Raw genomic sequence first — 12,689 nt, forward strand, 5'->3', positions numbered from 1 at the left:
CCCTACACTGGAAAGAGCGAGGGGGTAAATAGACTGGCGGGGCATACACTGATCCATCACACTAAAAACCTGCAAAGATCGCCCGTGAGACTGCTGCAACTACGCTGTAGGCCATTGATATCGCGTTCATTTCTGGTCAATTGGTAAGGGGGACAAAGTGTCCATAATACAAGGAAATGGCAGGTATTTTGGCATGGTTTTGGAACGAGAGATTTTGGCTCCCTCACAATGTAACCTGGGCTGACCTAAAAAACACAGATGAGGCAGCCTTCCCGCAAGCTGAGGATTTGTATCTGGCTTGTCCTTTAGCCTTCTGCATCTTTATGATTCGACTGGTTTTCGAAAGGTGGGTGCATGTATAAGTGATTGGTATAACTGAAGATAATGTTGGTTTCGTTTCATTTACATGTAGCCTAAAGAAAGCCTATTTTAAAGAATACTATATCGGGTATTGAAGCATGTTTAGCTCACACCGAATTTCTAGACAATGACATCCACATGGTGATTTATCCAATAGGGAAGGTAACGTTAACGTTCCTCTATATGCCTGTCTGTATTGTCAAAAAGCTTTTTCGAGATATGTATCGGATCAATAGACCTGCATTATTTTCCACAATGAGATACATGTTGACTTTGCTTCCAAGCTGCAGCTGTCAGTAGTCGAGGGCATTATTCGTGTCATGCTCGTCTCATTTAGCCTAGGCTTCTATTGACCTCGCAAGGGTCTGTGCTGCCTATGTCTTAATGGTGATCATTGTGTTTAGCTTCATGTAGCCTATTTGTTGTAAGCCTGCCTATCCCAATTGTACATAGCCTACCAAGCTAAGTGTTGATGCTAGCCTGGTACATCGCTCAGACACAGACTCTGTGCAATAGACATCAACCCACAGACAGGAACCCACAGCAGTTTCTCAATATTGCCTAATACCACACTTTTTATAAAGGCTCATGATGTGGCATATAGGTGTATATACGTCAGTAGGCTACAGTTGAAATGTTTCTTACTGTAGGCTACATACCGTACATGATGTCACTGATTGGATGCCTGTCATAAGGTCATTCTGCTGAGTCCACCACCACCATGACACCTCACTCACCAACCCACCACCTCCAGTCCACCTCTAATACGGAAAACAGTCACAATGGGAATTGGACTTTTCATTTAAATATGTGTGCTGTATAAGTCTTCATTGGACTGTTGAGAGGCTTGTTGTTAAATGTACATTTTCTTGATTACTGATGATATGACCTGTAATACCAGTCAAATGTTTGGACACACCTACTCATTCCATTGGGGCAGGAGGTAGCCTAGTGGATAGAGCATTGGGCCAGTGACCGAAAGGTTGCTAGATCGATTCCCTGAGCTGACAAGGTATTAAATGAGAAATAATATATTAAATAATAAATAATATATTAAATAAGAATTTGTTCTTAACTGACTTTCCTAGTTAAATACAAAAAAAATCCAGGATTTTTCTTAATTTTTACTATTTTCTACATTGTAGAATAATAGTGAAGACATCAAAACTATGAAACAACACCTATGGAATCATGTAGTAAGCAAAAAAGTGTTAAAGTGATTTATTTAGAATTCAAGGCAGACTTAACCAGCAAGGCTACCACCTGATTTGCGCTTAGTGGGACTATCATTTGTTTTTCAAAGGGACAATGACCCAAGTCACCTCCAGGCTGTGTATGGCCTATTTGACCGAGAATGAAAGTGATGGAGTGGTGCCTCAGATGACCTGGCCTACACAATCACCCGACCTCAACCCAATTGAGAAGTTTCAAATCGAAACAAATCAAACTTTATTGGCCACATGTACCGAATAGAACAAGTGTAGACTTTACTGTGAAATGCTTACTTACAAGCCCTTAACCAAAAGTGCAGTTCAAGAAGAAAATATTTACCAAGTAGGCTAAATTTAAAAAGTAATAATAAAAAGTAACACAATAAGAATAACAATAATGAGGCTATATACATGCGGCATGGGTACAGAGTCAGTGTGCAGGGGTACAGGCTAATTTAGGTAATCTGTACATGTAGGTGGGGGGTTAATGTAAGTTGTCAGGTGGTGATTTTTATGAATTGTTCAGCAGTCTAATGGCTTGGGGGTAGAAGCTTTTCAGGAGCCTTTTGGTCATAGAGCCTTTTGCCCCGGTACAGCTTGCCGTGCGGTAGCAGAGAAAACAGTCTAACTTGGGTGACTGGAGTCTCTGACAATTTTATGGGCTTTCTTCTGACACCAACTATTCTCTAGGTCCTGGATGGCAGAAAGCTTGGCCCCACTGATGTACTGGGCTGTTCGCACTACCCTTTGTGGCGCCTTACGGTCAGATGCAGAGCAGTTGACATACCAGGCATTGATGCAGCCGGTCAGGATGCTCTCGATGGTGCAGCTGTAGAACCTTTTGAGGATCTGGGGACTCATGCCAAATCTTTTCAGTCTCCTGAGGGGGGAAATGTTTTGTCGTGCCCTCTTCACAACTGTCTTGGTATGTTTGGACCATAATAGTTCTTTGGTGATGTGGGCACCAAGGAACTTGAAACTCTCGACCCGGTTTGGGATGTGTTGGACCGCAGAGTGAAGGGAAAGAAGCCAACAAGTGCTCTGCATATGTGAGAACTTCTTCAAGAATGTTGGAAAAGCATTCCAGGTGAAGCTGGTTGAGAATGCCAACAGTGTGCAAAGCTGTCATCAAGGCAAAGGGTGGCTACTTTGAAGAATCTAAAATCTAAAATATATTTTGATTTGTTGAACACTTTTTATTTTTTATTTTTTTTACACTACATGATTCCATGTGTTATTTCATAGTTTTTTTTTAATGTCTTCACTATTATTCTACAATGTAGAAAATAGTAAAAAAATAAAGAATAACCCTGGAATGAGTAGGTGTGTCCAAACTTTTGACTGGTACTATATAAAATATGTGTGCCAAGACCAAGATGTTTGCTTTTCAAATGTAGATTATACACTCAGCTTGCGTATGCACACACAAGTCTCACATGTACTATTATTGTTCAAGGGCATCTGTGATACTATTTACTGAAACATATAGTAGTACTGGATTAGTATCCATTGAACCTGCCAACAACTGCTGTTGCCCTTATGTTGCCTCTCACTGAGCACAGTATCTCTGTCAATGGCAGCTAGACAGCAAGAATTAGAAATGTCGGTGTTCACAATTCACAACTTGTAAGGCAGCGTTTTAACACATTAGGTTTTTATAGATACAACTGAAAGGTCTGTTTAGGCTGGTCCCTCCAGATTAGATGTTCTGATTGCTGACGGCACACTTCATTTGCAGAGTAAGGACTTTTTTTATGAATAGACTACTAGACCGCTAATCTCTCTCTCAGCTGTCTCTCTCTCACAGCTGTCTGCACATGGACATTTCATCTTGATCTTGGCAACACTTCCAGCAGTTTAATCTCCCATAACCCTTTGTCCATGAATGTGACTGTTACTCAATCATATAACGTCACGATACCATCTTTCATTTATACAGTTGTGAAATTTAGCCAGATTCTTACATTGCGAATTGCTGACTATGTATACAGAAATACTGATTTAGAAATTCACACATTGTACTTATAGTTGGATAAGATTTTGAAGCTTTTGAGATGTTAAAAATACAACTGATTGTCAATGTTGTTGCCACGATGGTCCCCATTTACCACAAACAAAAACACTTTTCCGATGAACAACAATTGGATGGTGATTATACAGTACCTACTGTGAGAATATTCTGACATTGTTGTGTTTATTCTTGTGTAGGTTTATTGCCAGACCGTGTGCCTTGGGTCTCAAGATACAAGCCAATGGACCACAGAAAGCCCAGCCCAATGCCATTTTGGAGAAGGTGTTCACTGCTATCACCAAGGTAAAAGTAGTGCCTGCGTTTCCACTATGTCATGTCTTTGTTTGCATTTTAGTACTGATAACTGAGATTAAAAGCCATCTCTTTGCAAAAAAATGCATTGGATTCAGTTTGAGTCCAGAAAGCAAGACTTCATGAAAATATGTGCACCATTTGTTATTATACACTCAGAAAGGAAGTGAGATTCTTCAACAAATGCTCAGATTCACCTACTGAGCAATTTAGCAGACTACCTCCACACTGGGTAGACATTCTGAGGTGGAAACAAAGGCACTTTAGGGCTTCTTCTTTTCAGGAGACCGTAAACTGGTTCAATTGATGGACAATTGCAACAGTTTTACTGTCCCTTAGTACGTGATGCTGATGAAACGTTCAGACATTGATTGCCTTTTATCTCTGCGAATATCAAGACTGTTTTAACTTCTGACATGTCACACCTTCCCCACAATAATGGCAGCCTTGTTAACAGTCAGGTGTCTGGATCTTGTGTTTCCTAGCATCCAGATGAGAAGAGGTTGGAGGGCCTGTCCAAACAGCTGGACTGGGATGTACGGACCATCCAGCGCTGGTTCCGACAGCGCAGGAACCAGGAGAAACCCAGCACGTTGGCTCGCTTTTGTGAGAGCATGTAAGAGGTCTTGACAGCTTCCAAATTCGACATACTATCACTAATATAAACACCTAGGTGCGCGTTTTGTTTAGTAGAAACTGATTTTAGGTGTGGATACATAGGCTTTCCAGTCATTGCCTTTACTGGAGCAGGCCTGTCAGAGTGGGCTCATGTCTGACACCATTGGAGCCAGACTGGCAGTGGGAGAGGCAGTGAGGGACAGAGTGGGTCGCTGATGCCCTGGGGCTGCCCACTCAGGGGCTCACTGTTGAAGGGATTCTCTGCTTAGACGACTGGCGAGTTCATTATTTGATCTTCAAAGAGAAATACCAGATTGAGTTTGTCGGTGTGCCATGGTTCAGCGACTGGATTCGGTTACTTTTTAGTGGAATAATCAAATAAAAATGTCTCTCAAAAGCATAGCCTCTATGTAACTGGAGCAAATCTCTGCCTGTTTTCTCAATATGTTAAGCTCACATTTAATAGAGGATGTCCCTACATTCTAAATATATGCAGTGTCGTGTCTGTAGGCAGAATGGAGTTGACAGACTCCGAATGGATTGGATGCCTGATTGGTTTCTTTGTATCATTTGCTTAAAATGTAATTTTGTAAACCGACCCAGGCACACTCGTCTCAGCAGTAATCCTACTGTAATTAGTGTTTGGGTTTGAGAGGACGCTGTTGTCTCCGACACTTCAGGATGGCAAAGCTGAGGCCACTGTTCCCTTTTTCATCATTTTGAGAAAGAGAGACAAATTTAGACTGGAGACAGCGGATCCCAAAGAAGCTGCATGCAGTTTTAACGGGACAGTCGGGTCCCCAGTCCCCAGGCCCCAGTGGGGCACGTGCTTTGTTTTCTACCACAGTGCTGGATGTCTGAACTGTTCTGCCTCCACTCCTCTGTGGTTCGATTCTGTAAAGAAGAAAAGAGCCAAAGGCAGCAGATTATAATCCAGTGAACCTTAAAAGACAAAGCTCAGATTTGTGTTTTGTAAAATAGAAAGCCTGGAACGTCCTAATGCGGAAAATTTGCAGGGACATAAAAATAAGCAATAACTTATAAGAATATCTAATATAAAGCAGCAAAGAACATTATGTCCACATCTGTTTCTGCTGCTTTCTGCTCAATGATGATTACTTCAGTATCATGCTTTCATGGCTTTGAATGCAACAGCATGGTATTTAACAGGACCGTGTATTTGGTACACAGTCACCAGCAAAAGTATTTTCAGCAAAAGTAATTGTGAGTCATAGTAATTGTACATGAATAGCACTGATTCAGCAGCACTTGAAGCACAATGTTTGACAGTGTTTGACTAACCAGTTGCTAAGTTACCGTCTTCTTGACCTATGGTTAGGTCAATGCATCCAGCTCATTTGTTTTTTAAATGAATGAAGCACAGAGAGCTATTACTGGTGGCTTGATTATTTGAATTCCATGAACGATGGCCTTTTCATTCAAATGTTGTAACACCTTCTCACAATGCAACTGTTTTGATTATGCACATTATGCCTGATCACAATTCCCCTCAACCCAATTTCCCTAAAATAACATAAGGGTGTATACACTGCTATTCCAGTCGAAAAGCAGCACAAGTGTGAATTCAACCAGTGGCAGAGACCTGGGTATACTAGACCAATTCTACGGTACGCTAGTCTGCCCTGAGGCCTGCTAGCCTGTCAGAGATGTGGCCGGAGTGCCAGGGCTCTCACCTCCCAGCGTCTGCATTCCAGGGTGAGTCACTGCCACTGGAGCCCGGACGCCACTGCACTGCACTACCTCGTGGCAAAGAGGGAGGCAGGCACGCCCAGTCCCAACCTCTGCTCTGCTCTGGACTTACATAACCCTGCACATACCCAAAACTACTGCACATTGATTGGATGGGAAAGTTTCTCCTGTGATCATGGACTTTTCTAGCTCTCGGGCAGAGCTGTTCCAGTTGATAGTTCAGAGATCAAAGCCACACTGAGCAGGGAGATGCTGCTGCACAGGCCATAACAACCAACAAAGGACTGCACTGAGAGAAGGAATGAGAGACGATAACAAAACACACATCCTTCTCAGACATTACAAGGGGGGTTACATAATGAAATTACACTGGCCAAAAATATAAATGCAACATGCAACAACAGAAAAACAGTCAGTATCTGGTGTGACCACCATTTGCCTCATGCGACATGACACATCTCCTTCACATAGAGTTGATCAGGCTGTTGATTGTGGCCTTTGGAATGTTGTCCCACTCCTCTTCAATGGCTGTGTGAAGTTGCTGGATATTGGCGGGAACTGGAGCATGCTGTCGTACAGGTCGATCCAGAGCATCCCAAACATGCTCAATGGGTGACATGTCTGGTTAGTATGTGTACTGATCCTTGCAACATGGGGCAGTGCATTATCTTGCTGAAACATGAGGTGATGGCGGCAGATGAATGGCACAACAATGGGCCTCACGGTATCGCTGTACATTCAAATTGCCATTTCAAAAAAATACATTTGAGTTCATTGTCCGCAGCTTATGCCTACCCATACCATAACCCCACCAACACCATGGGGCACTCTGTTCACAACATTGACCTCAGCAAACCGGTCACACACACAACACCATGCATGCTGTTGGCATTTGCCCGGTACAGTTGAAACCGGGATTAATGTGTGAAGTGCATACATCTGCAGCGTGCCAGAGCCATCGAAGGTGAGCATTTGCCCACTGAAGTGGGTTACAACGCCAAACTGCAGTCAAGTCAAGACCCTGGTGAGGACGACGAGCATGCAGATGAGCTTCCCTGAGAAGGTTTCTGACAGTTTGTACAGAAATTCTTCAGTTGAGCAAACCCACCGTTTCATCAGCTGTCTGGGTGGTTTGTCTCAGACGATCCCGCAGTAAAGAAGCTGTGTGTTGAGGTCCTGGGCTGGCGTGGTTACACGTGGTCTGCGACTGAGGCCTGTTGGACAATCCTGTAAAACGACGTTCAAAGCGGCTTATGGTAGAGAAATTAACATTAAATTATCTGGCAACAGCTCTGGTGGATATTCCAGCAGTCATCATGCCAGTTGGACGCTCCCTCAACTTGAGGCACCTCTGGCATTGTGTTGTGACAGAATTGCACATTTTAGAGTGGCCTTTTATTGTCCCAAGCGCAAGGTGCACCAAAGTAATGAACATGCTGTTTTAATTAGCTTCTTGATATGCCACACCAGTCAGGTGGATGGATTATTTTGGCAAAGGAGAAATGCTCACTAACAGGGATATTTTTGAAAAAATCTGCTTTTTGTGCATATGGAACATTTCTGGGATCTTTTATTTCAGCTCATGAAACATGGGACCAACACTTTGCATGTTGCATTTATATTTTTGTTTAGTAGTTATTTAAAATTAAATATATATATATATTTTGACTTAAATACATTATTTAATAGAAACGCTTGACTGAGACAGATTCCTTCTTCTGGCTATTAATGATGCCAAAATGCATCAATCATTCAGGACTGAGTCTCTCCATTAATATGGCCTCTCATAGGTGGAGCTGCCTGTCAGCTGCAGATGTACTCTTTCACACAGTCACAGCAGCACACAGGCATACCCATCATGTACCAGGCTACAAATTACAGACAAGAAGTTCCAACTCTGAATAGCACAATGTGACAGGGATGTTGTATGAACCTAATAGGTACTGACTGGCCTCCGAGGGGGAACTTGACAAAATGGTGATCATGCTGTGTGACATTGGGAGTTTTCCATACATCTCAGGTGGTTTTAGTGTGCGTAGCTTTAGCTGGCCTTACAAGAAGTAAGTATTTCTGACAACAGTAGACAGAAAACGCACCACAATATGCAATGCTGAATACACTACAGTAAATCCAGTCCCGGGGTATTAAATGTCAGTGATCACAATACGGGAGGCTTTACCTGTACTCTGGTTATGATCAGAAAATCCATTTTAAAGTTCACAGTTAGCCGTTGTTATGTAAATGCAAGCTGAAAAGTACCAGTGGCCTGGCTTTGGGCCAAAGTGGGAGCAGGTCCGCCCAGTGTAGGTGGAAACAGAAATGTCTGAGCCTTTTGGATAAAACGCTGAGGTAAATCCTGCATGGAAATGTAACATTGGCACTCTTCTCTTAGGTTAAACTGAGTAGCTGATCAACATGACTAATGACTTTCCTTTTCCATAAGCTATTTTCATTTGATTCGGTGACTTTTGAAAATCATTTGGAATATGATACTTCTATTGTGTTCACCACTAATTGGCCTAAGAAGTAAAATCTGTGTATATAATTACCACCAGTGATTCAGTGCTTACAATAAAAATGATTGTTAGAGTGAGAAAAATAGAACAAAAAAAAACAAAGGGTCCTAACCAATGCATGTGCCATTTAGTTTCTGTGTGTAGAGCGCGTGCCCTATTCTGATTATCAGCTGTTGTCAAACACACTTCCTCAATACTGTGCAGCAAATTCTACCTGATGAACAGCAGAAATTAGTATGACATCCTGGCATTTAAAGCATAATCCAACATTTCTGTTCTATTTCCGCATACCCAAAAAGCCTACTATTTAGAACGCAAGTATGGGTATTCGGAACTAGCCAATGGCTTTCTTGGCTGTCCTTGGATTGGCCTCCCTTACAGCAGCTTAGACATGGCCTCTTTTTTTTGACATTCCAGAGGATGCATCCAAACCCCAAAACTGTGTTACTGACTGATGTTCTTTTGTCTTTGTTTGTTTTTTTTCCACAGGTGGAGATTTACATTTTACCTCTATATATTTACCTACGGAGTGCGTTTCCTTAAAAAGGTGAGTGTGCTACTTTCCAAAATGTTTTTAGTTGATAAAGTTATTAGAGCACTTTTTGTATTGAAGGCACGCTATTCAAGGAGGAGCTGTAACAGAGGCTTGCGCACTCGAGGATATCCGGAGGAGGGGGGTTCTTGCTTGGTGAATATTGCTATGAAAGGGGGACCAAGTGACAAATAATGCACCTCTCAAACACTCCAACCAGTGCTCACTGATAAATAATGGATACATTTGCTCTCAGCACAGCATCCATTATGAAGATATTACTGTCTTCGAGCACATGCACAGTTGAGAAACTAGTTCCCTGTCAACTGTCATCTTCAGTCTAACACTATTGTTACTCTATACTGTACCAGTCAAAAGTTTGGACACACTTACTCATTCCAGGTTTGTTCTTAATTTTTTACATTGTAGAATAATAGTGAAGACATCAACTATGAAATAACATATAGATTCATGTAGTAACCAAAACAAGTATTAAACAAATCAAAATAGATTTTATATTTAAGATTCTTCACAGTAGCCACCCTTTGCCTTAATGACAGCTTTGCACACTTGGCATTCTCTCAACCAGCTTCATGAGGCAGTCACCTAGAATGTATTTCAATTATTTTCTTCTTAATGCGTTTGAGCCAATCAGTTGTTGTGACAAGGTAGGGGGGATATACAGAAGATAAACCTATTTTGCAATGACCAACGCTGGAGATGAGAAGCAGGTACGGGGAGTCAACATTTATATTTATTCAGGAACAGACAGTGGAAGGCAGATGTATGTAATGATGGTGGCAGGAGTGCGTAATGCTGGGGAGCTTGGCGCCTTGGCGTGACAGTACCCCCCCCCCCCTCCTCCCGACAATCCAGCTGGGACGTGAAAGGAAGTTGATCCCACTGAGGCGTGGGAGCCCAATAATCCGGTGGAGGCGTAGCAGCTGAGGCCTGATGTGGGATGGGTGCCTTCCGGGGCAAGAACCTCTCAAGCCAGCTAGGGCCTGACAGTCCAACAAGCTGGCGTAGGCACTCCCGGTTCCATTGGTGGCGGCCCCCATACCTGAATGCAGGCATGTGTAATGATGGTGGCAGGAGTGCGTAATGCTGTTGAGCCTGGCTCCTTCGAGCACCGGGGAGTGGGAGCAGGTGTGACATATTTGGTTAAAGACCAAGTCCATATTATGTCAAGAACAGCTCAAATAATTACTTTAAGACATGAAGGTCAGTCAAAGTTTCCTCAAGTGCAGTCGCAAAAACCATCAAGCTCTATGATGAAACTGGCTCTCATAAGGACTGCCACAAGAATGGAAGACCCAGAGTTACCTCTGCTGTAGAGGATAAGTTTGAGTTACCAGCCTCAGAAATTGCAGCCCAAATAAATGCTTCAGAGTTCAAGTAACAGACACATCTCAACATCAACTGTTTAGAGGAGACTATGTGAATCAGGCCTTCATGGTCAAATTGCTGCAAAGAAACCACTACTAAAGGACACCAATAAGAAAAGAGACTAGTTTGGACCAAGAAACACGAGCAATGGACATTAGACAGGTGGAAATCTGTCCTTTGGTCTGTTGAGTCCCAATGTGCGATTTTTGGTTCCAACCGCCGTGTCTTTGTGAGAAGCGGTGTGGGTGAACGGATGATCTCTGGGTGTGTATTTGGTGTGGGGGTGCTTTGCTGTGGACACTGTCAGTGATTTATTTGGAAATCAAGGCGCGCTTAACCAGCATGGCTACCACAGCATTTTGCAGCGATACACCATCCTATCTGGTTTGCACTTAGTCCCACTATCATTTGTTTTGCAACAGGACAATGACCCAACACACCTCCAGGCTGTGCAAGGGCTATTTTACCAAGAAGGAGAGTGATGGAGTGCTGCATCCGATGACCTGGCCTCCAAAATCGCCTGAACTCAACCAAATTAGCCCCCAAAAATTGCTTTGTCATTATGGTGTATTGTGTGTAGATTGATGGGGGGGGGACTATTTCATCAATGTTATAATAAGGCTGTACCGTAACTAAATGTACAAAGTCAAGGGATCTGAATACTTTCCGAAGGCGCTGTGTAAGGAAATACAACTGAAAATAGTTTGAGGGTATCTTTTTTAGTCTTTTATGTGTTTGACTCTGTGCTCACTGATATTGTGTAATGTACTGAGGCCAAAAGCCTTTTGTGTCTGTAGTAATTGAATGCTGCTGATGATGCCATTGATCAGGAATCATGATTAGGGGGTGAATAGGAGACATTGCGGCGAGGATAATTTCTCATTGCAACAACTTGCATGACGATGCACTTTGTGGACTGAGTTAATTTCCTACAGTTGGGCCTAGTGAGTCTCCCGGGTGTGTTGAGACTCAATAGGCCCAACATGCTTGCTGGTAGAAAAAGGGCACTGTATCTATTACAAATCCATACACTATAGACCTACAAAATATGTTTAAATCCCTAATGTAAGAGTCTGTGTTTGCATGTCAACTTGAGCAGAGTTTGCAGTTTTAAGTAGGTTATATTTGGTTTGGTCCAGAATCATCTGTCATTGAAGGCAAACACCCTGTGAGAGATGATTATGATGATAAGCAACTCATTACCATGCCTTTGTAGTCGAAGTCCCTCGTGTCAAGACCTAAGAAAGTCTTAACCACATCCCCCAGTTCACTACAGCATTCATCTTGTAGCCTTCGACCAGAATGATCATTCTCAGTTTTGTCCCCAGGCTAACACGTTCATTCTTAACTTGCACTACTAGCGTACAGCAAAAGTTTCCTTTGATTAAATTAAGTTTCCCTTAATGAAAATACAATCTGACATGGTTACGGTTGCAATGTTATTGATGTGCTGGATCTTTTAAGCAAACATTTAGTATTGAGCCAGAGGCAGCATAGCATACAGTTGTGGCGATCAATAGCACTTTATGAATGTAATACATTTTTGGGGAAACAGCATAACAATACATTTAATATTCTGTTCATTTTTGTGTGTGTCTGCAGACACCATGGTTATGGAACACAAGAGAGTGCTGGTACGACTATCCTTATCAGGTAATGTTTTGATCATGAGAACATTCTCCAATGTTTTCCCTGTTAATTCTTTTCACCTAGCAACAACAGTTATTGTATTTGAAAGGACATAGTTTTGATCCAGCTGTATTGATTTGTGTGTGTGTGTGTGTTTTCACAGCCACTGACGGTGGACATCCACTATTACTATATACTGGAGTTGTCATTCTACCTGTCCCTACTCTTCTCACAGTTCACAGATATTCGAAGGAAGGTAGGATACCAATTTTAGTCAATTCATTAATATAATATAGTCAATCAATGTTTGTTTATCACATTGCTTGCTCCATAGATATGTTTGCATATGATTAAACACCCATTTCAAGGTAAATCTATTAATAATATAAAATAAAACATAT

The 12,689-nt window shown here is 42.2% G+C and overlaps 1 protein-coding gene across 1 annotated transcript in view; it reads left to right on the top strand.

The window, feature by feature from the left end:
* LOC124043845 (ceramide synthase 6-like) overlaps window positions 1-12,689 on the top strand; it is a 34,227-nt gene continuing 21,538 nt past the window's right edge. The window contains exons 1-6 of the mRNA XM_046362898.1: window positions 1-346; window positions 3,780-3,885; window positions 4,380-4,510; window positions 9,228-9,285; window positions 12,262-12,312; window positions 12,452-12,544. Coding sequence (XP_046218854.1) covers window positions 177-346; window positions 3,780-3,885; window positions 4,380-4,510; window positions 9,228-9,285; window positions 12,262-12,312; window positions 12,452-12,544 — 609 coding nt within the window. The 5' untranslated portion in view covers window positions 1-176. The remainder of the gene's footprint in view (window positions 347-3,779; window positions 3,886-4,379; window positions 4,511-9,227; window positions 9,286-12,261; window positions 12,313-12,451; window positions 12,545-12,689) is intronic.

This window comes from Oncorhynchus gorbuscha, linkage group LG09 (genome assembly GCF_021184085.1).
Source record: "Oncorhynchus gorbuscha isolate QuinsamMale2020 ecotype Even-year linkage group LG09, OgorEven_v1.0, whole genome shotgun sequence".
Classification (NCBI taxonomy): Eukaryota; Metazoa; Chordata; class Actinopteri; order Salmoniformes; family Salmonidae; genus Oncorhynchus; species Oncorhynchus gorbuscha.